This window comes from Carassius gibelio, chromosome B25, assembly GCF_023724105.1.
Source record: "Carassius gibelio isolate Cgi1373 ecotype wild population from Czech Republic chromosome B25, carGib1.2-hapl.c, whole genome shotgun sequence".
NCBI classification, from domain to species: domain Eukaryota; kingdom Metazoa; phylum Chordata; class Actinopteri; order Cypriniformes; family Cyprinidae; genus Carassius; species Carassius gibelio.
The window spans coordinates 15,311,136-15,338,730 of record NC_068420.1 but is presented as its reverse complement, the minus strand read 5'-3'; the positions used below and the strand labels follow the sequence as shown (position 1 = coordinate 15,338,730).

Here is a 27,595-nt window from a genome sequence, read left to right as displayed (position 1 = left end):
GATTTTAAATTGATCCAAAATGATTTCTCAGCTTTGCCGTCACACGAATAAATTACATTTTAAAATGACATTTAATCTAAATTGTAATATTTCACAGTATTATTATTTTTGTTTTTCAATGCTTACTTGTATATGTAAAATATGCAGTAAATAAATTATCAAAAAATCAATTATGTTAAAATAAAATTACCTTTAAATTAATACAGAAAAGTAACCGATGCAAAGTCAAGAGATTAGAAGATTCGATGGTCATGAGTCATGCTCACAAAGACTTTATGGTCACAAGGATTTTTTGCACAGTGAAGGTAAGTCTTGCTTTGATCCTAATGTACATTTAAACATTCTTGATTAGTTTATTGTGCTGCTGACCTTTGTTCACATAAAGTTTCCAACTTTATTGTTTGTTATAAAGAAGAAAATTTGTGTCCAAGTCTCAGTTAATTTAATGTTAATTTATAATGCCTCACAATAAAGTACATTTGTCTTACACAAGAATGGCTGCAAAATGCTTTGGAGTTTGGACAAAGGACATGACACTATTTTGCTAGTAAAAAATTGCTATCTTTTTAAAGGGTTATATTATAAACTGCATATTTCTGTCAATATAATTTTAACAGACTAACATTTTGTTACCACAGGCAGGTGCTGGCCACGCTTGCAATTATTAGTAATGCTAATAGTTTTCATCTTTTCACTTAAATAGTAGTTCTGTCATGTCAGCTCTTGGAGGGATTGTCATGGTAATGTACATGACAATGTAAATGTATTTGGTCTTGGCAGAATACATCTGCTATGCATCTGCTGCTGATGCTACAGCAGAGCAAGTACAGAGACTTGCTACTGCCAATACATCCACAATATGCTGCTGTGAGCATGTAAGAAATACTGCTGCTGCAAATATAACATACATGAAATAACCCCCATATAGCATTCATGAATCACCTCATAACATATGTATACAGATGGAGCTGTAAATTCAGAATTATGAGATATAAAATGTAGTTGTAAGAAAATAGCCAGTCTTATTTTATGAGTTTATGACTCGCAATTGCAAGTTCATATCACAATTCTGAGAAGAAAAGATATGTTCCAAACATCTTGGGAAAAGTTGCGAGTGGTTCAACTGTTCTGCTCTCTCTACAGAAGTGTTCTACGAGTTTGAGGAGTGCTCATTCCACTTGTGATTTCTGGTTTGTGTTTGTTGCCCAACGCTGGATGGCAGTCTTGATTGTTGCCTCATGTGTCTGGGCATCTAACACGCTGAGGTTGCTTTTCTGTGGTATTATGCTTTATTGTAACTGAATTATTAAGACTTAATGTTCAGCAGAACATATAATAAAGAGATGGAAAATTACTTTTCTGAAATTGATTTAATATTCTTTATTAAAAAAACAAAAAAAACAATAAACTATATGTCACCTTTTAATCAACCCCTACCCCAAAGTTTGGTACCACTTTATAGTAACTGTCATTAACAACATTATCAAATATTACATTACATTATGGAAACGGTTATATTACAATAACATAAAAGTAATCCACATGGACACTGACAGCAATATTCTTAATTCTGAAATATATACAATATATAAGAATAAATGTATCAGGAAAGCACATATAAAGATGTAATCATGTATTGATTAATCATTAATCTTTTCCATCTTTCAATCCAGTGAGTTCTGACTACAGAAGTGTGCATTTAAAGAATTAGTAGACTGTGACTCGTTAGTTACCATATTTTAGGTTCTGCTGAAATATGTGTTCACATTCGCGTCGTCCTCGTCCAGCTCCTCTTCCGTGTCTGGCTCGTGAATGAAACCGTAGCGTCGATACACGGATCCGTCTTGACTGGTGTAGACCACGTCCACCTCGTCTCCACTGTCCTCTGGTTCTGGTACTCCATGTGGCATGGGCCGAGGACTGGGCTGTTCTCTAGCTACCCCGCTCAGTCGTTCATAACTCCGTCTCCAGCATAACCTTTTTTTGGCCCTCGCCTGTACCAGAGCAAACACAACTAGTGCTAGCACTACAGCTAGCAGCAGAGTGGCAGGTAAAGCTACAGATGCATGCTGTACCGCTTGGGACCTCAGAATAGCTTCATCCTGACTTATACTTGGTACAGGCGCCTCAAGACACAGTGCTGTAAAAAAAAACACATTTAATAAAAATGTAAAATACATTAATTAATAACAATTAAAATAGAATTTTGTCAAATAAAAAATAAAATCTTTAACTCTTTAATATAGGGACCAATTATCACCCATTAGTTGCTTATTAGTATGCCTATTATTAACATATTATTGATTATTAGCACTTATAATGTACATATTCTGCATGACCATATTCTACATCCCTAATCATACCCAAAAACTAAACTGAACAACTACCTTACTAACTATTAATAAGAAGCAATTTAGGAGTAGTTAAAGAGCCACACAGATGGGAAATCAAAAATTACCTGTATTACAGTGTATGATGTAGCTGTCCATCAGTGTAAACAATGTGCAAAGTAATTAAACCAAAAAGTACACGATTTATAAAGTTATTGGCTTCTAAAGTAAGGAGTCGTCTCTGAATCGCTGAAACGAGTCGTTATAGATTTCAAATCTTTTGCCCATCTCTATGTACGTCACTAGGAACACTTTGCATAATAATCTCCGCCTACCGTCTTGGGAGAAACAAAACTCTGACCTGCCCCACCCCCCACACAGACGCTCTGGTTGGTGTGATACACCCACACAGAAGAAAAAGCAGCGAGACTGTTCAAGTTTTTTATTTTACTGTTTGCTTCGTGATGAGAGGAATAAGACATATTTCCCCCTTAAAAGATGCTAACGCATTGTTTACCATGAAGTTGTGTGCGGAACAACCAATCAAAACTGACTATGTCAGTTGACCAATCAGAACACAGTATGCTACCAAATGGTGGGGTTTAAGGAAACTGAATCTTTTGAACAGCTTTGCACGAACCGTTTGGGGATCTCTTAGAATTGAGGTAATTTTAAAATGATATTTTGACAAAATGACAAAATAACCTTTGATGGATTTAAACCTATTGTACAGGACTTATAAACAGTGATAGGAAGCTTAGAATTTTCATCTTACTGGCTCTTTAATAGTTTACTAATGGAAACAATTTGGCCTTAAAGTATGACCAAATAAACTAAAATCTAAATGCAGTGCTTGTTTGCGAAGGAAAAATTTATTTATTCTTTTTTTCTTTTTTTTTTCTTTTTTACTATGCAAATGTAACAATTCACTAAAATTATTCTGATTTCCCAAAACTGCCCATTTAGGGCTGTAAGTTTGAGTAAAATTAGTAAACAGCTCCATTATTTAACCTAAGTTAACTACATTAGTTAAATATATTAGTTAGCATGAATTAAAAATGGAAACTATTAAAGCCTTCACTAATCTTAATGGTAATTTCGAAATTTACTAAAAAAACTGTTCACGGAGAAACTGAAATCTGCAGAAATGTTACTCACCCTCAGGCCATTCAAAATGCAGGGGGAAAGCGGGGCACAACATAACACTTTTTAAATTTCTCAGTACTGTATGTGTAAATTCACATGGGGTTATAATTTATCCACAATGGAATGATGGTGAACAGGAGCAGTGACAGGTTTGAGTAAGGACACATGGAAGGTTGGTGAAATAAGGTATTGTCAGGGTACCTGGAGTTCATAAGTTACTTCATTTATCTGCCTCAAGATGTTGAAGGGACCTATGTAGAGGGCAACCCGCTTTTTGCAGGGTAGTTGTAGGTGGATGTCCCGAGTGGAGAGCCAAACTCGATCACTTGGCTGGAAGAGAGATTCCCAAGTTCCATACCCTCTCACTCTCTCTGAACCAATAATCCATACATGGATGGGACTTTGGACAGTTCTCCTGGCCATTGGAATAGTGGTGGTTGGAGTCCAAGTATACACTTAAAGGAAGTGAGGCCGGTTTACTCTTGATGAAGTGAGTTTTGTGCATATTCGGCCCAAGAAAGGTATTGGTCTAATTGTCTTGCTGGTGGTGACAGTAGGCCCTGAGATAGCACCTGATCACTTGAATCTTCTGCTCAGTCTGGCCATTTGTCTGAGGGTGATATCCAGAAGACAAACTCACTGAAACTCCCAACAGTCAGAAAAATTAGCACCAGACCCTGAAGATTAATTGAGGCCCTATATCCGACACTGTATCCCCTGGAATGCCAAAGTGTCAGAAGACCTGGTTGAAGGGGGCCTCTGTGTCACGGTTCATGGGTCAGTGCGTCTTGCGTCTCTGTCTGATTGTGTGCGTCTGTTAACTAGCAGCAGCTGGGGTAATGAGCACCAGCTGCAACTCAATTGCGCTGCCTTTAAATTTGGCTGGCATCCTGTTCGTGTTGTTGGTTCGTTGATTTTTTGTCTGTCTCTCTTGTCTAGTCATGTTCCTGTCCCTCCAGTTGGGATTCTCTGGACCTTATTCCTCGCCCGCCTGGGATTCCCGAGCTGGGTTTGAGTAACTGCTGCTTGAGTGGTCTGGACGTGATTCATCTGGGGTCATGCCATTGTCTTCCTACGTTCTCATTGCTGGCTATCTGAGTTACAAATAAACCATTTTTACTTCACACTTGGATCTCATGGCTTGATCATTGTGACACTCTTCAGTTTCAAGGGTGGTAGGTAGAGCCCTTAGCTGAATGAGTTTGGAGGTCTTGGAGAATTTATTTACTTCAATGAGGATGCTGGTAAAGCAGTTAGAGGCAGGGAAGTGGCAAAATCAACTCCTAGATGAGACCAGGGTCGATGCGGAATTGGCAGTGGCACTAGTTTGCCCTCAGGTAGATGACAGGGTGTTGAAATAATGCCACAGGCTGAGCATCCTTTCACAAATCGGGTGACATCCTGGGCCACCTTGATAAAGCATCAGCATCAGCAAGGTATTGCAAGTTCTTATGGTTGTTGAAGTCCTCAAATGGATGATTTGCTCCTTTCAGCCAAGTGCTACCACTCCTTGAGGGCCAACTTAATGGTGAGCAGTTCTTGTTTGCCAATGTCAAAATTCTAAACTGCTAGGGATAGCTTCTTCGAGAAGTAGGCACATGGATGAAGTACTGGGGGTTCCCATTTCCGCTGGGATAGCACTGCTCCTATTCAGAGATGAAGCGTCCACCTCTACAAGGAGGGGTCTTGTGGGGTCTGGGTGCAAGAGAGCTGTAGCACTGCATAAGGCAGCTTTTAGCTTCTGAAAGGCTTGAACGGCATTCAATGTCCAACAGTGGTGTTTAGATTTCTGGCATATGGGAAAGGTCAAGGGAGCTGAGAGCTCACTGTAGCCACAGATAAATCGACAGTAGAAGTTTGTAAACCCCAGGAAGTGCTGAAGATCCTAGATGTTAGGAGGTTGTGGCCAATTCTTCACCGCTTCCACTTTGGTACGATCCATCTGGATACCTTCTGCCATGATGATGTAGCCGAGGAACTGGATGGAAGGTTGGAACTCACATTTCTCTAATTTCAGATCGAGATGATATTGCCAGAGCCGGCTAAGTACTTGTTTCAGATGGTTGATATGGTCTGCGAGATTGGAGTAGTAAATGAAGATATTGTCTATGTAGACTATTATGAATTTGTGGAATGATGGAGAGCCCGTACGGCATAACCTGACATTCATAATGTCCAGATGGAGTAATGAATGCGCTCTTCCATTCATCTCCCTGAGGAATGCAGATTAGGTTATAGGCACTGCGGAGGTCTAGCTTTGAGAACAGGTGAGCTCCATGCAGTTCCTCGAGTGCCTCTGGTACTAAAGGCAGGCGGTAAGCAAACTTTACCATCTGTGAGTTGAGACTGCAGTAGTTAATGTAAGGTCAAAGTCCTCCATGCTTCTTGGCAATGAAAAAGAAGCGAGAAGTTGCCGGAGAGGTGGATAATCAAATTAACCCTTTGTTGAAGTGCTTCTTGGATGTACTCATCCATGGTCTTGTGCTCCGGGATCAATAATGAGTATACTTTTCCCTTCTGTAATATGGTGCCAGGCAGGAGGTGTATAGCACAATCCCATTGGTGGTGTGGTGGAAGTTTCATGGTAGCAGTCTTGCTAAAGGAATGTGCCATACTCCTGGAATGTGCCATACTCCTTTGGGAGGTTGATTTTTGTGAGAGAATGGACTGGGCATATGCCTACTTAACTCCAGGTTCACACACTCTGTCAGTGATGCATATTTTTTCAGAGCCCTTGTTAACGGATCAGAGTGTTCACACTGCACACGGTAAAAGATGTGAATGATGTGAACAGAAAAGGACAGAAATATAAAGGTGCGAAAAGAATTAATATCTAGCACATGAGCATAGAGAGAGTTGTAAGTGCACAGGACGCAGTTTGAACGAGAGGAGACACGTTTTAAGTGCGTGCACTCTCTCAAGGCAAGAGCAGCACGCATGTCTGGTTTTGTGACAAAGCAAAGGAAATCTGCATGTGAGTGGAGAGATTTGTGCTCGCGCTTTATTTTAATGTGCTTTCGCGTTACAATAATGCACTCTTTCTGCTGCTTCTGTACCGCATAGACAAACTGTATACGCACTGCAGACGGAGTATGTGTGAACCTGTATAATGTATAACAAATATATTTCAACACCAGAGGCACCGCTACAGTGAACTCTATGACCAATGCATGGCAAAAAAGAAAAAAAAATCCCTGGACACGGGATTTATTTATTTATTATTATTTTTTTTTTTTTTTTGTCAAACCTTTACTTAGTGATTATTTTGACTTATGTCTGTTCTAGAGACATGTTACAACTTTTTGATAAAGCTCTGATTGGTTTTCTTTTGGAAATATGAATGCATTTATGACTGTAAAACATGTCTGTGTGTGTCAAAATCGATTATTTTAAAATCTAAATTAAATCAAAATGTAAATTTAATCGAATAATCGATCAAAGAAATTGCGCTAGTTTTTTTTTTTTTTTTTGTCCATATCGCACAGCAATTTTGGCACACCTTTTTCTATAGTATTTTCCTCAAACAGTTTGACATTTAAAACATCTTCATGGAATTGTTTATTACAATTAAACAGCGTTTTGCTTCACAAAGTGTTAACTGATGGACTGGAGTCATGTGGGCTTGTTTTGAATTATTGTGATGATTTTATCAGCTTGTTTGGATTCTCATTATGACGGCACCCATTCACTGCAAATGATCCATTGGTGAGCAAGTGATATACCATTACATTTCTCCAAATCTGTTCTGATGAAGAATCAAACTAACCTACATCTTGAATGGCCAGAGATTGTGTACATTTTCTGCAAATTATTATTTTTTTGGGTGAACTAATATGTTCACAAACAAACCCATGCTTAAAGTAGAAAGTACCTGAGCCTGAATCACAAAGACAACACTTCTCGTTCTTCTCCCCAGACTGGCAGCAGGGCAAGCATTGACTGTCAGGGGCATGAAGGGCGAAACCTGGATGACAGGTAAGACAGCTCTGGGGCCCGGCGCCGGAACAATGTTTACAGGACTCGTCACAGGGTTCACAAACTCCCTAATGCCATTGAAAAATACAAAATATTGTTGCTTCTATTTTTAGATGAAAGTATTAATATTTTTATGGTTTTCATCTTTTGACAAAAATAGCAGTATGATCAGATGCTACTATGAATGGAGGCATAAACTTCCACACACACACTCTGTCATCAGCACTTACACTCTGCGAGTAATATCGGCTCTCCTCACAGTGAGGGTAACACACCCCATCCTGCAGGACGCTGCCCCAGTCACACGTCACACAGCCCTGAGGAGTGTTATCTGCAGACAACACAGAATCACTCAGAAGAGAAAGGGTGAGACACCAACTGTTTCATTTAAAGAGATGGTAATATGGAGTTCGTTTGAGGTCCTAATTTTTCTGTTTATTTATAGTGAGGTAGTTGTTAAATTTAGGTATTGGGTATGATTAGGAATGTAAAATATGGCCATGCAGAATATGTGCTTTAAAAGTACTAATAAACAGCCAATATGTCAATAAGCATGCTAATAAGCAACTATTTAATAGTGAGAATTGGTCTGTATACGAAAGTATTACATTTCTTAAGTCATATTATGAAAGATAATAAATTTTTGTGCTCACTCTTTTTTTTTAATTGGTTCGGCTAGTTTAGTAATTCCAATGAGGACAAATATTCATGTCACAGCACACAGCGCAAACCAAAATCTGCCCGAAATATTGGAAGATTGAAAGGTTTAACATTTATAGATTGGCCACCTTTACTTCCATAATAAGTTCATTAATGTAATACTGATTTTTGCCTTTCTAAACAAAAAGGGAGGGATGTAAAAATGTTGCTTTTCTGATTGACCTTTATTTGTAGTGAACACAGAAAATGTATTTTAGACTGGCATGTAATTAACACTAGTAGCATAGCACCTAATAAGTCAAGATATTTTATTTAATAGCTAATTCTATGTCATGCATTTTAGCACACTGAAACGTTATTATAGACAGATAGATCTGGTTCTGTTTGCTGACTGGTCGATATAAAATTTCGTGATCACACAAGTGAGGCAATATAATGATAATAATGAAATATGTTGGTGTTACTCATAAAATGTAATATAAGAGAAATACCTGTGCAGGATTTGCAGCTGGTGTGACATTGTCTGCAGCTGTGCTTGCTCTCATAAAAGCGCTGCGGACATTGATCCACACACTGCCTGGTGCCCTGCAGGTCCAGCAGAGGAGGTGTGCACACCCTGCAGGCGTCCGGCCCTGGGCCCGAGCACTGCTCACAGGAACGGTCACACTTCTCGCAGCCCTCCCCTGTGCTGAAGTACCTGAGGAAGGCACATCAGGTGAAAGAAACACAGGTCTTGTTATCATATATAGACAGTGAAAAGAAGGCAGTAAATTACTGGGAAATGAGATGCTAGTGCACAGCTCTGATAAAGTGAACGCAGATCCTTTTTTCATGCATTTGGCAGATAAATTTGCTTTTCAGCTCCACATTTACATTTTAGCAGCTCTTGGTTTCCCTGGGAATCGAACCCATGACCTTGGCATCATGCTCTATTGTTTGAGCTACAGGAAAGTCCTGTCCTATGTTTTCATCAAGACATTATCAGCATTTCCTTTAAGTCTTAGAAGTTGTAAGGTGAAGCCACCATGGCTCAGAACTGTTGGTCCAGCGCATCTCAAAGATGCTCAATCGGATTAAGATCTGGGGAATCTTGGAGGCCAGGGCAACATCTCCTCATCATGTCCCTCAATTGATTCCTGATCTTATGCAGTGTGGCAGGGCACAATATCCTTCTGAAAGAGGACACACCCCTCATAGACATTTGTGTGTGTGCGAGAAGATCTTACCCAGTGGGACAGTGGCTGACGCAGAGATGAGAGAGCAGATGAAGGTAGCCTGGTGCACAGCTCAGACAGTCTCTGGGAGACGCCCCGGTACAGGTGGCACACACATGATCACAGGGCATACAGAAACCCAGCTCTACACCATCAGCCTCCTCATGGGCACCGTAAGTTCCTACGGGACATTTGCTCACGCACGAACCATCTGGAACACAAACAGGTTCCCATTAAACCAGTTACTTGTACAACCTGTAAAACAAGATCCAAATTAAGGATTTAAAGCCAAACCACAACTCATGAACACTTTAAATCAATATTACAAACATCACAATCAATGTCATTGTTTTCTTAACAAAAGAAATGCAATAATGTGAGTTTCAGGTCATTCGTACTGTGGAAGTAGTAGGGCAGAGCGCAGGTCTGGCAGTCAGAGGGGCCTGGGCCTTCGCAGGACTGGCAGAGTTGATGACATGCTTGGCAAGTGAACTGGTTGTTTTGGAGGAACGTTTTGGGTGGGCAGTCCGAATCTCCAGTAACTCCACACATCATGGTGTTGGGATCCAAAACCAGACCCTTTTCACACTGCAGACACTGGGTGGGTTCTGGACCCTCACAGCGTGCACAGGTCTGGTGACACTCTATGGAGCCAAATATGGGGCATATATAATGTTCTAAATGATCACAATTATATAACTGTGTTAAGTTACTGCAAATAAATAACAAAATAAATCATCAAATACTTTAATTTCGACACAAAATTAAACAAAGGGTTAATTTCTATTTTTGTACACGTAGAGCCGAGCACATAGCCTTTTGAAGTATACTCCATTTAATTTTTTTTTTAAAGTGTGCATGAGTTCTAGAAATTTTAATCTTTGTTTTGTCCAACTTTCATTCTGTGTCTGCACTATTTTTCTCAAAAGTTTTGGCAGTGACATAAATTTTGTGTTTTGCAAAGTTTGCTGCTTAAGCTGTTGCGTTGTTTATTCACATTGTTTCTAGACTATCTTGAGTAATCAGATGCATTTTAAATAATTGCTAAAAGCTTCATTGGCCAAAAAATGTACTTTTCAAAAAAAAAAAAAAAAAAAAAATACAGTTTTGAGTTTTTTGATCCTGACACAAAATGACCAGCTAACATTAACTGAGTAATCATATCAGCAGCACATGTGAAAGTGTGAATGAGTACTAGTCAGGTGAAATCACTATCATACTAACTAGATTGTAAGAGCAGACTGATTGCTGTAAAAGTAAGGAAGAAGCACTTCCAATCATTGTGTTCTTGTTAGCAATGGTTTTCTCCAAAGAAACACGTCCAGCCATCATCGATTAGCATCAAAATGGCCTCACATGCAAGGAAATTGCTGTAAAGAATATTGCACCTGAAAGAACCATTTACCGAATCATGGAGAACTTCAAGTGGTGAACGTGATTTAACCAAGTACAACATGTTCCTGGATCAACATCCTTGTTGATCCTGGAACAACATTCCAAACAACCAATCAGAATTGAGGTATAGCTTTTCAGGAAATGTCAGTTTTAGGTTTACAATCAGGGTTAGGCACTTCTACACTCTTGTTAATTAGCTATCGTTTCACGCTGATTTTAGGAATACACTTTTGATAAGTTTAGGTGTAGGAGTTGGGATTGGGTAAAGTCTATATTTTTGGACAGTAATGTTGATCCAGGATCAACAAAATATGTTGATCCAGGAACATGTCTGACTTGGCAAAATCACAGAGACCAACTTCAAGGAGAGAGGTTTGACTGCGGTGCAGGAGTCTGGGACGTCCCAGAGTGTCCAGCAAACACCAGAACGTCTCGTCCTGAGGAGGCAGCTACAGAATCGTGTCTCAAGCCGTGCAGAGCTTGCTCCGGGATGGCAGCAGGTCGGTGTGAGACCATCTGCACGCACACTGAAGCCAAGACTTTTGGACAACGGCCTGGTGTCAAGAAGGGCAGCAAAAAGGCCAATTCTGTCCAAGAAAAATGTCAAGGACAGGCTGAAATTCTGCAGGAAGTACAAGGATTGGACAGTTGAAGACTGTTGCAAAGTTATTTTCCCTGATGAAGTGCCCTGCGACATCTGGAAAATTGATTGTTTGGAGAAGAAACAGTGAACGCCACCATGAGTCCTGTGTTGTGCCAACAGTGAAGCATCCTGAGAACATCCAAGGAGTGGGCTCTCCCATAATTCTGCCCAAAAACACTGCAAGAATGGATGGCCATCGGTCAGGATTTGGCCCAGAAGCTAATATCCAGCATGCCAGAGCGAATTGCAGAGGTTATGCAGAACAAGGGTCAACACTGTAAACACTGATTCATTATATATTTTTTTGTCAATAAAAGCCTTAAAAATGTATTATATGGTTATCATAGTTTTTCAGTATACCAATGGCTATAACATGGGTAAATAATCTACAAATACTGAAGCAGCAGACTTTGCAAAAAAATTATGCACCCCCCATCCCCCCAAGTGTTTATCTGCCATTTTGCTAATCCTCTGACACCTATAAATTTGTTTTAGTTGTTTTTGCTAAAACTCAATCTCTCCATATGTGCCATAACCATTACCTTTGAGGATGTGTAGGGTCACCTTATTCGCTTTGAGAGTTCAATTGCTTCCTCCAGTTATTTGTGATTTGTTAGCTCAAGTGTACTCTGTAATGGGTGTTGGCGTCTCCTGGTAAAACCCATGGTGCAAAGTGTGTACGATTTATAAAAATTTGGCTACATGCATACTATTCTGATTACGAAATGTACATGCCACACATTATGTGCATACCCTAGAGATTACACATAAAACTTGTGGAACCTACACTAACCAGGATTAATAATGGTTTTGTGAATTAGTGGTATAACTACAGCTAATACTTCACCTTGGCATTCCTTATCAGAGGTCTGGTAATATGTTCCCGCTGGGCACTCTTCCAAGCACATGCCCTCGTAGAGTTTTGGGTTGAGGGCAGAACATGTCTCGCAATCATCCGAGAGAGGACCAGAGCAGGTGGCACAGGTGGAGTGGCAGCTCACACAGATGCCCTGATCCAAGTCTTCAAAATAACCCTTTGGACAGATGGCCTTGCATGCCCCGTTTAAGAGCAAATAGAGAAAACTGCACCCTGAAATTAAATAGTTACACAAAGTTAGTAGATTACAAATTCAGTGTACTCTAATTTCCACTGAAATTCAAAGTAATCCAAATATGTTCTGTACACATAACTCCACATTAAATAGATAGTATACAAGATAATATAAAAGGAAGATAAGTTCCATATAACTCCATTAAAGTGTCACTAGCTGGGTTTCCATCACCCTGCTTTTATGTACATTTTGAAGTATCGCATCAGAATCGACTGATGGAAATGCTGAATTTAGAATAAAAATGCCTTCACAAAAAAAAGTTTTTACTCTCGCTTGAGGTGGTTTTTGACTTTGTTTGAGAAAGGGTTAATGCAAATAATGGGAGCTGGAAATGCATTTTGCGAATAAATTCTTCCAAGCGCGATAAAAAAAGTAATGTGACTTTGCATTATGTGACAGTAAATCGGCAACTCGTGACCGTAAAGAGGTAAACGAAAAATGTTGTTATTTGGTCATCCGGAAATCCGGTCACCCAAGAAAAGTCTGTCCTCAAAGTATTTCTGTATATTTGCCTCCCAGAACTGTTAAACGACTGCTTTCCCAAATAGCAGCATCCACCTCCGAAAGCAATAACTGCATTCATTATTTCGTCTGCTCATTCTGAGGTGCAAGCAATTTATTATAAAGGAAAATTATTATATTCAATAGCTTATTCTACTTTTCTTAGTGATGTATAGTGCCAGTTTATCAGGAAGGAATGGTTTTGTTCTCTTTGACTCTTTGGACGGGAGCGGTGCTTGTTCTCAAATGTTTTTTGCGATATTCCAATTTTGCACACATCAAATTCGCAACTTTGGATGGAAACCCGACTACTGCTCACTTGGATGTATCTGTTAGTACTCTTTTAAATGGATCTCAGTTTTTACAATCACTCACTTGTACATGTGGAAAAATCTGTGCACACGTCACAGTGAGGAGCACAGCGTCTACATGTGCCGTCTTCTGCCACATAGCTCATGGGGCCGCAGTTTTGTCTGCACGCCCCATTGGCCAGATGAAGGCCTTCTCGACATGAAAGGCACTGCGAGCTTGTGCCATCACAGGTCAGACAGAGTTCATCGCAGGGTTCACATGTCCCCAGCTCAGTCTCAAAGTAACCTCTGCATGACATACAAGACATACAAATTTGTTTACCCTCTTGAATTCATTAATACATTCACACAAATTCCAGGACTAAATACAAAGTATGCTGTATTGCATATGTAAGTTTTCTTACATATATATATGTAATGGCTTATGTTACTAACTACAATTTTTTTCATGTAGTCTGGAATCAGTAATCCACCCAGTACTATATATATATATATATATATATATATATATATATATATATATATATATATATATATATATATATATATATATATATATATATATATGTATATATATTTCTTATGGTTTTCTGAGATGCACAGACGCAGCAGGTAATGCACACACAACTGTCATCTCTCTCTTTCTCTCTCTGTCTATCGATTGATAATAAATTGAAATAAATGCTTTCATATTGCATAGTAAATATTTCAACAATATTAAGGCTTCAAAGTCAAATCTAACATCAATGCAATATTACGGATCCATAAATGTTTTATATTTATGTTTATATTAAAATATAGATATATTATAACTGTCCAAATCTTTCCCTGTAAAGCACGTTTGGGATGTTTCAGCCGTAGCGACTCACTCTGGACACTCTGACCAGCAGCTGCCCTGGAACAGATAGGGCTGGTAAGTGTCTGTGGTACAGCTCACACACTCGTCTCTGCTCTCACACGCCTCGCAGTTCGCAGAACACCTCTCACACAGCAGACTGGAGCTGTTCGCATAGAAGCCCAGAGGACAGCGCTCTACACACACAGCCTCCTGCTCCAACATGTATCCTGTTGAGAAAGCAAACAGAGGTGCAAAGTACCTATTTAGTAGGCAAATGTCTTATTTATTTAGCAAGTGCTTTTGAAGCAGGGTTTAATTAAAAGGGAACTCTGGCCGTCTGTTTATCAGGTGGGAGGGAAAGGAAAGCTAACCTATACGTTACCGGTAGCACATGTGATGCAATTCTGAGCCTTGGGACCGTAACACGTCAAGCAGGATCTATCACAGTAACGGCAAGTGCGACTTTCCCCTTAAAAAAAGACATGATTATTATAACGCTTAGTTTTTCTAATCTGCTACCTTGGTTTTCAAAATTTTAAATGCCAAGAACCTTGATGAAATTGATGAAATTAAATGAAAAAAGTCAATTTAAAACCTTGAATGAAAATGAGAACTGTTGCTTTAATAAAAATAAATTAAAGCTATATATATAACAATGACAAGAGCACATAACATTACTAAAACCTAAAATGAAGTTAGAATGGAAATATAAAAAAAATAGTCATAATAATAAATACTATAATAGTACATAAATGATAATACCATAGCACTGGTGTCTATTGTATTCTCACGTATGCATGCCAATGTGCAATAAAAATATTAGATTTACTTTATATTAAATTGAAAATATGTCTTTTTATTGGTTTTCCAAAGCAGTTTTACAGAGATTGTCACACAAACCCCAGTTCTTACTGCTAAGATAATATAAGTGACTAATTAGAATATTTCCTAACTTAAACCTTTATACTTTCTTATTACATATGAGTTAAAATGCTAAAAAAAGCGTTTATATATTAAGTGGAATGTTTACAGCCCTCCAAAACTATTCAGCCTTTTTTATAAATTTATAATCACATTTTCAATATAATAATAAAAAAAAAATGCCTGCTAAATTATCACCATTATGTACTGTATTACTACCAGATGTCCAGCAGAGCACAGTATTACACCAACTAGAACAGACATAAGCAAATCTAAACCTAAGCAGCAAGTTTGCAACAGAGGGTGGACTTTTCCTTTTTGTTTCTTTCTCATGTTAATTGGCAGGAGTTCTTTCTCACCATCAACATATTGGCCTTCCGGGCAGCTGATCACCGGGCACTTCCCGTAAACCGGGCGGCTCCAGCCACTGCATCGGTCACAGTCCCTCAGTCCAGGGCCGTGGCAGGTCAGACAGGAGCTGTGACAGGGCTGACAGCGCCACCCTCTGGAGTCTTTAAATGTGTCTGCTGGGCAATCCTTCACACAGGTGCCGTCTTTTTCATGCAAAGAGAATTTTAGTGTTTAGTGATTTTCGTAAAATATAATAAAGAGCATAAGAGACTTAAAAAAAAGAAAAAAACTTTAAACACTAGCTGTTCACGGGTGATAAAACAATTGTGATAGTTCTTAGTATATTACTGTAGTAAGATTCAGGAAGAAGTAGGCGTCTATAAACCAAAAAAACATGGATTTGCATGAATGAACCTCTGTTTCAGAAACACATCAGTAACCTGCACTGATTTTGCATGAACTATATTTGCATTCCACTTCTATTTCCCATTCAAATGAGTGAGAGAAGCAGTGCTGCTGTACACAATATCCTTCTGTGAAGTACATGCAATGCTCTATCAGGCATTTTCACCCCCCCCCCCCTTATTTACATAATAACCAACTAAATTAAATTTAAGGCACACACACACACACACAAAATATATACATTTCCTAAATTTTTTAAACTTTCAGTAAATGAATGGACAACAAATGGATTTTCTCCCGATTTAAAGGGTTAGTTCACTGAAAAATGAAAATTATGTAATTAATGACTCACCCTCATGTTCATGTTGTTCCAAACCCGTAAGACCTCCATTTATCTTCAGAACACAGTTTAAGAAATTTTAGATTTAGTCCGAGAGCTCTCAGTCCCTCCATTGAAGCTGTGTGTACGGTATACTGTCCATGTCCAGAAAGGTAAGAAAAACATCATCAGAGTAGTCCATGTGACATCAGAGGGTCAGTTAGAATTTCTTTGAGCATCGAAAATACATTTTGGTCCAAAAAAAGCAAAAACTACGACTTTATTCAGCATTGTCTTCTATTTTGGGTCTGTTGTGAGATTTCAAAACACTGCAGTTTGTGATATCCGGTTCGTGAACGAATCACTCGATGTAACCGTCTCTTCTTGAACCAGTTCACCAAATCAAATTGAATCGTTTGAAACGGTTCGTGTCTCCAATACGCATTAATCCACAAATGACTTAAGCTGTTAACTTTTTTAATGTGGCTGACAAACCAATATCCCGGAGTAATGTATGCACTCAAACAGTACACTGACTGAACTGCTGTGAAGATGAACACTGAGCCGAGCCAGATAATGACTCGTTCACGAGTCAAGAACCGTTTCTGTCAGACGCGTCCGATTCGTGAATCGAGGAGCTGATGATACTGCGCATGTGTGATTCAGTGTGAAGCAGACCGACACACAGAGCGTCTGAACCGAACTGATTCTTTTGGTGATTGATACTGAACTGATTCTATGCTAGTGTTATGAGCGCGGGTAAACCGAAGGCTTGAATCAAGGGCAATCATCGCAAATGACGCCATTACGTCGAATGAAAAAGAACCGGTTTACTGAATCGAACTGTCCGGAAGAACCGGACAATCAGTGTACTGTCTGAGTAAATTAAATACTCCAGGATATTGGTTTGTTTGAACTCAAAGGAAGTGTCAGCCACATTAAACAAGTTGACAGCTTAAGTCATTTGTGGATTAATGCGTATTAGAGACACGAACCGTTTCAAACGATTCAGTTCGATTTGGTGAACTGGTTCAAGAAGATCCGGTTACATCGAGTGATTTGTTCGCAAACCGGATATCATACACTCCAGTGAACGCACTCACAACAGACACGGAAGAGAAGACAACGCTGAATAAAGTCTTAGTTTTTCTATTTTTGGACCAAAATGTATTTTTTGTTGCTTCAGAAAATTCTAACTGACCCTCTGATGTCACATGGACTACTTTGATGATGTTTTTCTTACCTTTTTGGACATGGACATTTGGACTTTTTCTTGCAATTCTGAGTTTATATCTCACAATTTGGACCTTATTTGTCAGACTTACAAGATAAAAACAAAGAACTACGAGTTAAATATCAGAATTCTGACTTTTTTTCTCACAATTCCTAGAAGTGTTTTTTTTTCTACCGAAAAAGGCAATCCGTTTGGTCAACCAATGGCAAGGGAAACGGTTTGTTTATTTGTTTATGTATTTATATATTTACTTACTTGTTTGTTTGTTTGTTTGCAATCATGTATTGTGACGCGAGTGTTGCAGAAAAAGCTCCACCTTTAAACATTATATTCAAACTATATAAATATTTCATATTCTGTAGTTAAATATTAAAAAATATATTGCCATTTCTACGACAATTTATTTAGGCTTTATTGGCATGTCAGCAAAACCTTTAAAGGGATAGTTCACCCAAAAATGAAAATTCTGTCATTAATTACTCCCCCTCATGTCGTTTCAAATCCATTGTTCATCTTCAGAACACAAATTAAGACATTTTTTATCGACATGAGAGTGAGTAATTAATGACAGAATGTTCCTTTTTGGGTGAACTATCCCTTTAAGTTTCATTATAAATGCCCCATTGGAGTTTTGACCCTCAGGGTTTCTTCACAAGCATCTCTAGATGATTTAGCTCTCTACAACGGGATAAAATGACTTTAAAATAGTATTCATTTTAAATTGTAGCTATAGGCTGGACTTAACCAGCCAAAGTAATGCGACTGAAACAGCTTTAGCTATCAGACAGGAAGATGAGTGAACTTTAGTCAGACGCTCAGAGGAAGTAGTGCACGCACTGTTCAGGAAGTATCCAGACTGACAAGAGAGACACAGGCTATCGCTCCAGCAGTCCACACACTGCTCCGGGCAGCTGATGCACAGTCCTCTACCGCGGTCCTCGTAGGTCCTCTGGGGACAGTGCTGACGACACTGCTGTCTGTATCTACACACAGAGATAACAAACAATAGACTTGTCACATATTGAAGCTAAACACTCCATTGTTTTAAGCAGGACTTCAACATATCCCTTGAGGGCTGTTTTCTAGAATAAACATGCATAGATGAGCCATTACGGAACTCTGAAGCTAAGAATTATGCAAGAAGGTAATGTCAAAACATATGGCTTTGTGCAATCTTACAGGTCAGTTGTGGAGAATGCATAAGGTGACCGAAATCCAACGTAATTTACTGAGATTGTACAACCAGAACCATTGGGAGCCATTTCATTTCTTAATAAACTGTGTTTATTGCCTTCTTTGGGTACGCGTTAAAAACCACAAGTTGCATAATTTGTGTCTAACTTAGAGAATTGGTGTATTCGAGGCAACATTATTATAGGTTACTAAACCTATAACTATAAACAAAAACGTGTTACTTGAAATAAAATATATGTTAATTGAAGTCACCAAGGGAAATTTTCATTTAGATTAATTTGATGTACAAAAATATCCCAAATTGAAATAAATCTAAACATAAAAAACTAATTCAAAATACTAACTAATACAATAGTATTTTAATTATACAAAAATAACACTGGTTTGCACTGAAAAGAATAACATTAGTTGGTTTCAATCCAGCATTTTCTGTCTAATATCCCAAAATGTGCATAAAATACAAGATCGGAAACACGAGTTGTGAATAAAATTTCTAAAATGCAAATATAATAACACAAAAATCATATATGCTCACTTAAAAGTGGATAAATTTTTTATTTGGCAAGCAGAAATCCCCAAAGTTACAATTTATCGAATAAATTCCTAGACGCACGTTGAAAATCGTGTAACTGTAATGAGTCACGTGACTCTGCTCAGAGAAAGAAAGGAAATATCTCGACATTTTGTTTGCATGCTTTAAATCACAGGTAATTTACTAAAAGTGTCACAATTGTGTCAATTGTTTTTTCCGATTTCAATTTTGCGGCAATTTTAACACATGCATTGTAAACAATCAATTAGCAAAATAATTTTAAAACATTATGATATATTTCACATACATTACATTCGCAACTTTGGAAACAAAGCTTTTTAATTCGTTTGAATTCAACACAGTGAAGTTAGTGAACTTAGCAGCTTGTTGAACTGTAAAGTTTGAGTATATACTGTAACACACCCAAATATAGCGCACAAAAGTGTTTGGTGAAAACTATTTAGTTGCCTCACTACTCAATCAGACCTGTTTGAAAACTTGCTTATAAAGACTTTGGAGCAGCTTCAGAGCAGGCTTACTATTGAATCAAAGACGTTCTGATCCACAAGCTCCTCCTTCAGGGTGAGGAATATAATGCAGGCTGAGATTATATAAGACCGGGGCGGAAGGTTTCAGTGCTTCGACAGAAAGAGTAACCAGAGAAGCCAAACCACACCAGAGAAATGAACACCATCCCAAAACCTCAGCGCACCTGCCTGCAGCACTGTTACTGCAGATCTATATAATAAAGCACAAGACTGAGAGATCATAGTTTAAAGTCTTCTGTCATTGTTCTATCATGATTCTTAAATCAGTTGTATAGAACATTTGGAAAGAACACAATCTTTAAATAACCAATCAATCTTCTGACTGACTGCAGTGTTTATGAGCACTGACTGATAATTATCCAGTGAAGTTATAAGAGAGGAAATGAGGGACAGATTAAAAGATCATTTAATGGCACCTTGGTCTCTCCTTATCAAAGAAGGAAAAACACCTGCCAGGCACTTCCTGCGGTGTTGCTATATACAACTGGACTATTTAAGGAATGACAGCTGGAAGCGTTATAACACTATCATCAGAGCTGCTCGACAAGACATTAATACAGACAGACTGACATTTCAAGCACAACATGGACATACAGTATTTATTTTCCCTTACTATCAGAAATAGTTCGAAAAACAGACTGGACTCATCATATTTGATAACCTTACTACCAAGCTCCATTTAGATTACATAAATTCAGCATTTCAAGAAGCTTTTTATTAATACTGTGTATTAGCATTTATACTAGCATTCAAAATATTTAGTTTTTTTACTTTTATTCAGCAAGCATACATTACATTTATTAAAAGCGACAGTAAAGACAACCAATTATAAAAAATATAATTTAAATAAATGTGTTTTTGTTTTCAAATTTTATGACTTTCTATTTATCAAACAATCCCGAAAAAAGTTTTTTTTTTATAATATTAAGAAACAGAACTATCTTCAACACTGATAATAAATGTTTCTTGAGCAGCAAATCGGCATAATATTATGATTTTTGAAGGATAACGAGACGCCGAAGACTAATGTAATGATTCTGAAAATCCTTTCATTATTTTTTAAATATATTAAAATAGAGTTTTTAAATATTAATGTTTTAAATATTTAATTTAAATGTAAAAAAAAAAAAATCTAACCCCAAAACTGTAGAACAGCATATTCCAGAAATAATTTTTCCAATAATTACAACTCATATTATAATAAGCATTGTAATTTTCTTTAAGCCAAACATTGCACATTTAACTAAATTTATATTTCTACAGATAAAATAAAAATCTTTTTACTGTACAGGCACATACACAAACTCTTCACATTAGTAGTGTTTATTTATGAATTTCTATATGAAACTAAAATATACATTTATTTTAACTTTTTTATGATCCCAGATTTTGAGAAAAATATAACATTTTGGCTTGCTTTCTTGGTCATATTGTTTATTTGTAATTTCATAGTTTTGATGGCTTTGTTATCATTCTAAAATGTGGAAGATAGCAGCAATATAGTTAAGAAGAAGAAGTAGATGTCTTCAAAAATTTTGCATGTATTAAAATCATAAAAAGAATTAAGCTAAATCGTAACTACAAGTTTGCGCTATGTTAAACACATTTCTTGCTGTAGTTAAGTGCTGATCAAGTCCTCCGTCTGAGACACAGAGGTGCCTCGCTTTGGAACTCAAGACTTCAGCAAGATGTTTGAGCGAGACGGAGGACAACAGCTGCCATGGCAACAGCACAAGCACAATGAAAGCACCAGAAATGTTTGGGGGGGATTAACATTGCTCTTTTCCTCTCTGAGTGGGCATTCATTATCCAGGACTCTCTTACCAGACACGCCAACCCTCTGAGCAAAGAAAGTCCTTCAGTTTCAACCGAGCGGAGAGGAGATGGGCTCAAATTAGTGAGGAGAGAGGGAAAGAAGACAGATTGAGTGAGTAGAGGGAAAAACTCATAAGAGGAGGCTCCATGTTGAGCAGCGTGGATCTCAGATAACTGGCCGTGAGACTGAACTGAAGGTGAAATCTGATGCACACAATAGCTGAAGGCCACAACACACAATCAAACCTCTGTTCTATTCATAGCATCTCTGCAATGCGCTCCAAAAGACCTCAACACAGCTTAAAGGTGTAGTTCAGCTAGAAATGACAATTTACTGAAAATTTCCTCACCCGCAGGCCATCTAAAATGTAGATGAGGGGGGCTAAATATCACGCTATTGGGGTCGCTTCAACCCACGGACATGAAACAACTTGCGGCAACAGTGTTAAAGTAGCCCAGTTACGCGGGAAAACCACGGACTTGGCAAGACTGCTCTCAGGCTATCCAAGATGTAGATGACTTTGTTTCTTCATCTGAACCGATTTGGAGAAATGTAGCAGTACATCACTCTCTCACCAATGGATCCTCTGCAGTGAATAGGTGCCGTCAGAATGAGAGTCCAAATAGCTGATAAAAAACTCACAATAATCCACAAGTAATCCACACAACTCCAGTCCATCAATGACCATTTTGTAAAGCACAAATCTGTGTTTGTAAGAAACAAATTCACCATTAAGACTTTTTTAACCTCAAACTGTTGCTTTCAAAATATTTCATAATATTGTTTTTAACTGTTTGGACTCTCATTCTGATGGCACCCATTCACTGCAGAGGATCCATTGGTGAGCAAGTGATGCAATGCAAAATTTCTCCAAACCTGTCCTGTTGAAGAAACAAAGTCATCTAGATCTTGGATGGCCTGAGAGCAGGGTTGCCAAGTCTGTGCTTTTCCCGCGGAACTGGGCTACTTTAACACTGTTGCCGCGAGTTGTTTTTACGTGTCTGTGGGTTGAGCATGATATTAAGCCTTGGGAATGCAAATTTTACTGGAGGATTCCTACCGAAAACGTGTGTTTTACCCCCCAGAATGCGATTTTTACAGGGGAACGCCCCTCGAAACGCGATTGGGATAGTTTTGAGTATAGCAATTGGGTGGGTTTTGTTGTGAAAACCTGGCAACCCTGCCTGAGAGTGTGTACATTTTCAGGAAATCATCATTTAAATAAAGATCTGACAGCAACAGAAATAGACCAATTTCTCAAATACAATTGAAACTTACAGGAAGTAGCCGTCTGTGCAGCTGTGGCAAATCTCTGGATCATCTGTTGTGGATAAAAAACAAGCAGTGATTATTAAACCATGCATTGCTTATTTTTTTGTCACTGCTTAGCATAAAACAAGTCAATAACAAACAACTGTAAAACAATTGGATGCAAGTATTAATGAATAATAATAATACTACCTAAATGAGTTGCACTGTTAAAATACTAAAATGTAAAAGTGTGCTATTTACCTGTGGAACATGTTTTACAGCCAATACCGCAGTCTATACATTCTTGTGTATCCGGGTCCTGAACCTGACCTGTGGTGCAAGCAAAAGTGTGAGTATCATGTGTGTGTGTGTGTGTGTGTTACATTATTGTTTAGAAGTTATACAATAGTTGGTTCCTGTCCTCAATTTTGATTGGCCAAATGGCATTCAAATGTAACTTTACAGAGGGGGGTTTCAATCCATAAATCAGAAATACTGTAATATAATATTATGAAAATACAGCCAGAAAAATAAATAAATACATTCAGAAAATCTGTGTTCATCTGTGAAGTTTATCATAAAGAAAGAAATAAGTTTGTTTCACAAAAGGCAATGGAAAAATCCCTGTTAAGTTTCTGTCGAGGGTACCGGGTGATGCTAACTTCAGGTTGGCCTACAAAAATACACCATCACTGAAGTGCTCTATTCTGTCATCTAAAGCGGCCTGTCAATCCATTTAATAGAAAGAGAGACTCACCTGCTCCACACAGGACTGTCAGACAGATGCCGCTCTGAAGATGGTAGCCTTCTCTGCACTTAGCACAAACACTGGCGTCAGCACAGATCTCACAGTTAGGCATGCATGGAAGACAGGTGTACTGCTCTCGGTCGGGATAAAACTCTCGTGGGCAGTGAAGCCTGCAGTGGCCCTGATACAAGAAACGCTCCTTCCCTTCCTCATCTGAAATCATCACACACAAAATACATTTAACATGGGGACACATGATCCAAATGACAATGTAATCTAAAGAAACCAAACCAAGAGGTCTAAAATATCCAGTTTGCGAGGAATTTGTATGTCCTTTGTAAACTGATGGTTATATGGATCACTGGTTTACCCATAATAAATTACAGCATGTTTTCCAAGCAGGTAATATTATGACATTGGTCAGGAGTTATTCCAACAGTAGCAGCTGAGGGTGAATGTCATGATTATATAAGCATGTTTATTGGGACATTATTTTCATGACAATAAAGCCTAGTTGTCACTATTATAATGCAGCAGAACATTTTACTTTTGAGCTTTTTTTATTCTGTTTTTGTAATTATTGTTGTTGCAGCACAACAAATCATTACTGTGATGTATAAACACTTTTAAGTACTTTTAAATACACACACACACACACACATATATACAGTATATATATATATATATATATATATATATATATATATATATATATATATATGTACGTATAATTTATTTATTAATTTACGAAATGTAAACTTTTATTTAGCATGGGCACCTAGTACTTTTACACTTCTACAAATAAATAAACAATATCACATTTGTAATAGTTTATAATAATATTTCACAAAGTTACTGTTTTTACCATTTTTTGATCAAATAAATGCTGTCTTGTTAAACATACATTAACATTTTTTTTTTCAAAAACACACAAAAAATGCTGCATTAAATGCTTAGTCTTTCTGCAAACAGTCACTAAAACTGAAACTCAGCTGAATATCAACATCTGCTTGTGTCTATCATGAACTCTTCTTTAAATAGAAACAGTAGCAAGGATCTTTGCCTAGACTGGGACACATAAACAAGGGCTATGTACAGTGTTTGGGCTCTTTTGGCAATGTTATAGTTGTCACACACTGATGGATGCGAGACCTCCCCCTTCAAGCACCTCGGGCTGTGGAGAGAGAGGTGAAGATTTACAGTGCTCTTCTTTGAGATGGTTGAAAAGGAGGGATGGCAACCATGAACGCCTACTGAACAGAATTCAATAGAGCGGCTTGGGCTGCTAAAGACCAGTGTTTGCTTATTCATTCTGTACTGTTAAAGAAATAGTTCAGCCACAAAATTACAATTCTATTATTATTTACTCACCCTCATGTTGTTCCAAACCCATATGCTGTCATTCATAAGCAACAATGGATGGCAAGATCGGTGAATATGACTTAAAAGGATACTCCACCCCAAAATGACAATTTTGTCATTAATCCCTTACCCCCGTCGTTCCAAACCCGTAAAAGCTTTGTTCGTCTTCAGAACACAATTTAAGATATTTTGGATAAAAACCTGGAGGCTTGTGACTGTCCCATAGACTGCCAAGTAAATAACAGTGTCGCGGTCCAGAAAAGTATGAAGCACGAGAATACTTTTTGTACGAGAAGCAAACAAAAATAATTACTCTATTCAACCATACGCGATTCTGTGTTCGCCACAACACAAGGATGAGTTTTCTACGTGTATTTACGCTTTAATTTGACCGAAAACAGCGCATCCATGCAGCGCGGCAAACAGCGCATCCGTGCAGCGCGGCAAACACAGAAGAGCATTAGCTGCTTGCGTTCAGTGAATATTCTCCAAAATGGTGCTGCGGTGATGCAGAGAGAAATTTTTGAATAAAGTCGTTATTATTGTTTTATTCGCGGACAAAAAATAATTTTCGTTGCTTCATAACGTTACAGTTGAATCACTGAGTATTCTGACGATGTCTTTCATACTTTTCTGGACTTTGAACAGCGTAATTTTCTTGGCAGTTACTGGGACAAGCCTCCTGGTTTTCATCCAAAATATCTTAAACTGTGTTCCAAAGACGAACAAAGCTTTTACGGCTTTGGAACGACATGCGGGTAAGTGATTAATTACAACATTTTCATTTTGGGGTGGAGTATCCCTTTAAATTACGATCTTTTCTGAATACTTGGAATAATCTACATTGAACACTGGACATTGTAATGGTTTATTACTTTAGAGGTTTTTCATGGAATAGATTTACATTTCTCATTGAACTGCCCCTTGCCCAGAATTCTTTGCCATTGAAACTGAAAAAGAAATGCCTTAACAAAAACATACAGACAAAGTGTGTCCCAATACACATACTTATACAAATTTGTACGCCATTTTGTATAGTGCAAGTAATGTGTTCAAAGAAAAAATTCCAACGTTAGGAAGTGCTCTTCAAATACCCAGCTGATTTATCTGATGAAAGAAAGAATGGAAAACTTCCTGCACTTAACAGACACAGCTTTAAAGCGACAGTAAAGCGACACAAAAATAAAAATTCTGTCACTGTATTACAAACACTCCAATTGTTCCAAACCTGTATGAGGTTCTTTCTTCTTTAAACACACAAGATGATATTTTGGTAAACAAACAGTTGACGGTAGCCATAGTATTTTGTCATGCTTTGGGGGAAGCCATCAGACTATGATGATGTATGACAGAAATACCTTATAAAACCTTTGGCTAATGTACTTTCAAAGTCGGGAAAGATTATTTTAAAGTTCTGAACACGTGTTCTTCAAGTAACCGTAAAAGAACATTTGTTCAAAGTTGTCTGGTCTTTAATAGTGTTCTCAAAACATTATTTATTTATCATTCTCTGGGCACAGTTTTAGAACCTTGTTTTAGAACATTCAGAAAACATTCAAATGTCAAGGTTCCAAAAAATAAATAAATAAATAAACATTCCCTTGATGTTTTCTCTAAGATTCTAAATAACTAAAATAACCTACAGACAACGTTTAGTTATTAAAACACACACCCACACACACATATAAATACATAACAATAGATGTACTGTAGCCTACACGTAACAAACTTGTGGTCAAAGAATACGCGTTTATCCTAAATGGATTGCTGGGACTGGGGCTTAAGAAAATTCCAATAGCTGCCTTGCATAACTTGAGGTATTTTTTAACTATGTCCGGACAGAACGGAAACATTGTCAGCTTTCACAATGCTGGAAAGGAAGTGGTCTCACCTTTTCCCACTCCCATGTTTTGCAGTTTAAAGTCTACTGTTAAACTCTCCCAGTGACATCGATTAGGCTACTACTCAAAATCATAATAGATTCATTTATGGAGAAGACTTTAATTCAACTCTTCCTATAGCCTAATTATAAGTGCGCAAAGCCCTTTCATGTCTGAGGTCACTATACAAACTCTCTTTTGAGGTACAGCAGTCTTTGTCACGTTGATAAATAGTGAGAGCGGCTTCTTTGTGTCACCGCAGCAGCTGTGCTCAGAGGACTGGGAGGTTCGCCTTCCCAATTGTCTCTTAGAGCTGGAAAACCCCTTTGTGAACCTGCACAATACTACCACAGAATCGTATCACCCAATTGCCAAAACAAATTAAACATCGAGTAGTGTCACTGCCCACAGAAACAGCTCCAAATATAAGTTTTTACTCCTATGACTTAATATAGCTCGAATTTTATAGTTGCGGTAACGTTCTGAAAACATCACGTCATTATAATAATAATAGTCGTTCTACTGCGCATGCGCATTGATAGCGGGTCTAAGAATTGTCCCAATGGAGGCACCTGTTTGATCCAGTAGATATTTCAGTGTTAAACTACAGAATATAATGGTGAACTGTCTCTTACCTAAACCACAAGCGGTGCACTCGAACAGCTCGTGACCCTTACACTCCGTGCAGGAGGGATGGCATAAAACGCACTGATTTTTTAGTAAGAACTGTCCGCTGGGACAGGACTGCGCCGGCGATCTGGACTGAATTAACCCGCAACAGCATAATGATAAAATAAAGAGCGTCGAACCGGCGTTCATCGTTCGCAGAGTTGTATAGCGCATCTATTCGCCATACACACACTCACACACCGTTCAATCAAGTGGGTCAGTCCTGCCCTGCCAGTGACA

General features: G+C 38.1%; 2 protein-coding genes across 2 annotated transcripts in view; one reads left to right on the top strand and one right to left on the bottom strand.

Annotated features, from left to right (window-relative positions):
• Positions 1 to 27,595, top strand: part of LOC128013988 (annexin A2) — a 327,457-nt gene that overhangs the window by 170,376 nt on the left and 129,486 nt on the right. The gene's annotated exons all lie outside the window — the stretch shown is intronic.
• LOC128013978 (proprotein convertase subtilisin/kexin type 5) lies at positions 1,352 to 27,595 on the bottom strand. Its single transcript, XM_052597188.1, has 16 exons — positions 27,322 to 27,595; positions 23,454 to 23,657; positions 22,958 to 23,026; positions 22,724 to 22,766; positions 18,193 to 18,338; positions 15,406 to 15,600; positions 14,508 to 14,594; positions 14,157 to 14,352; positions 13,352 to 13,575; positions 12,211 to 12,453; positions 9,724 to 9,969; positions 9,338 to 9,536; positions 8,603 to 8,808; positions 7,682 to 7,782; positions 7,348 to 7,519; positions 1,352 to 2,140 (listed from the first exon to the last, which is right to left on the bottom strand). The coding sequence occupies exons 1-16, from the start codon at positions 27,527 to 27,529 to the stop codon at positions 1,740 to 1,742; spliced, it is 2,940 nt and encodes a 979-aa protein (XP_052453148.1). The 5' UTR covers positions 27,530 to 27,595; the 3' UTR covers positions 1,352 to 1,739.

Coding starts and splice junctions, on each gene's coding strand:
- LOC128013978 (XM_052597188.1), bottom strand. CDS start 27,529: ATGCGCTATACAACTCTGCGAACGATGAACGCCGGTTCGACGCTCTTT. Junction 9,970..12,210: donor CTCTGATAAGGAATGCCAAG/GTGAAGTATTAG, acceptor TTGGCTCCATAG/AGTGTCACCAGACCTGTGCA. Junction 8,809..9,337: donor GTCAGCCACTGTCCCACTGG/GTAAGATCTTCT, acceptor TGCCTTCCTCAG/GTACTTCAGCACAGGGGAGG.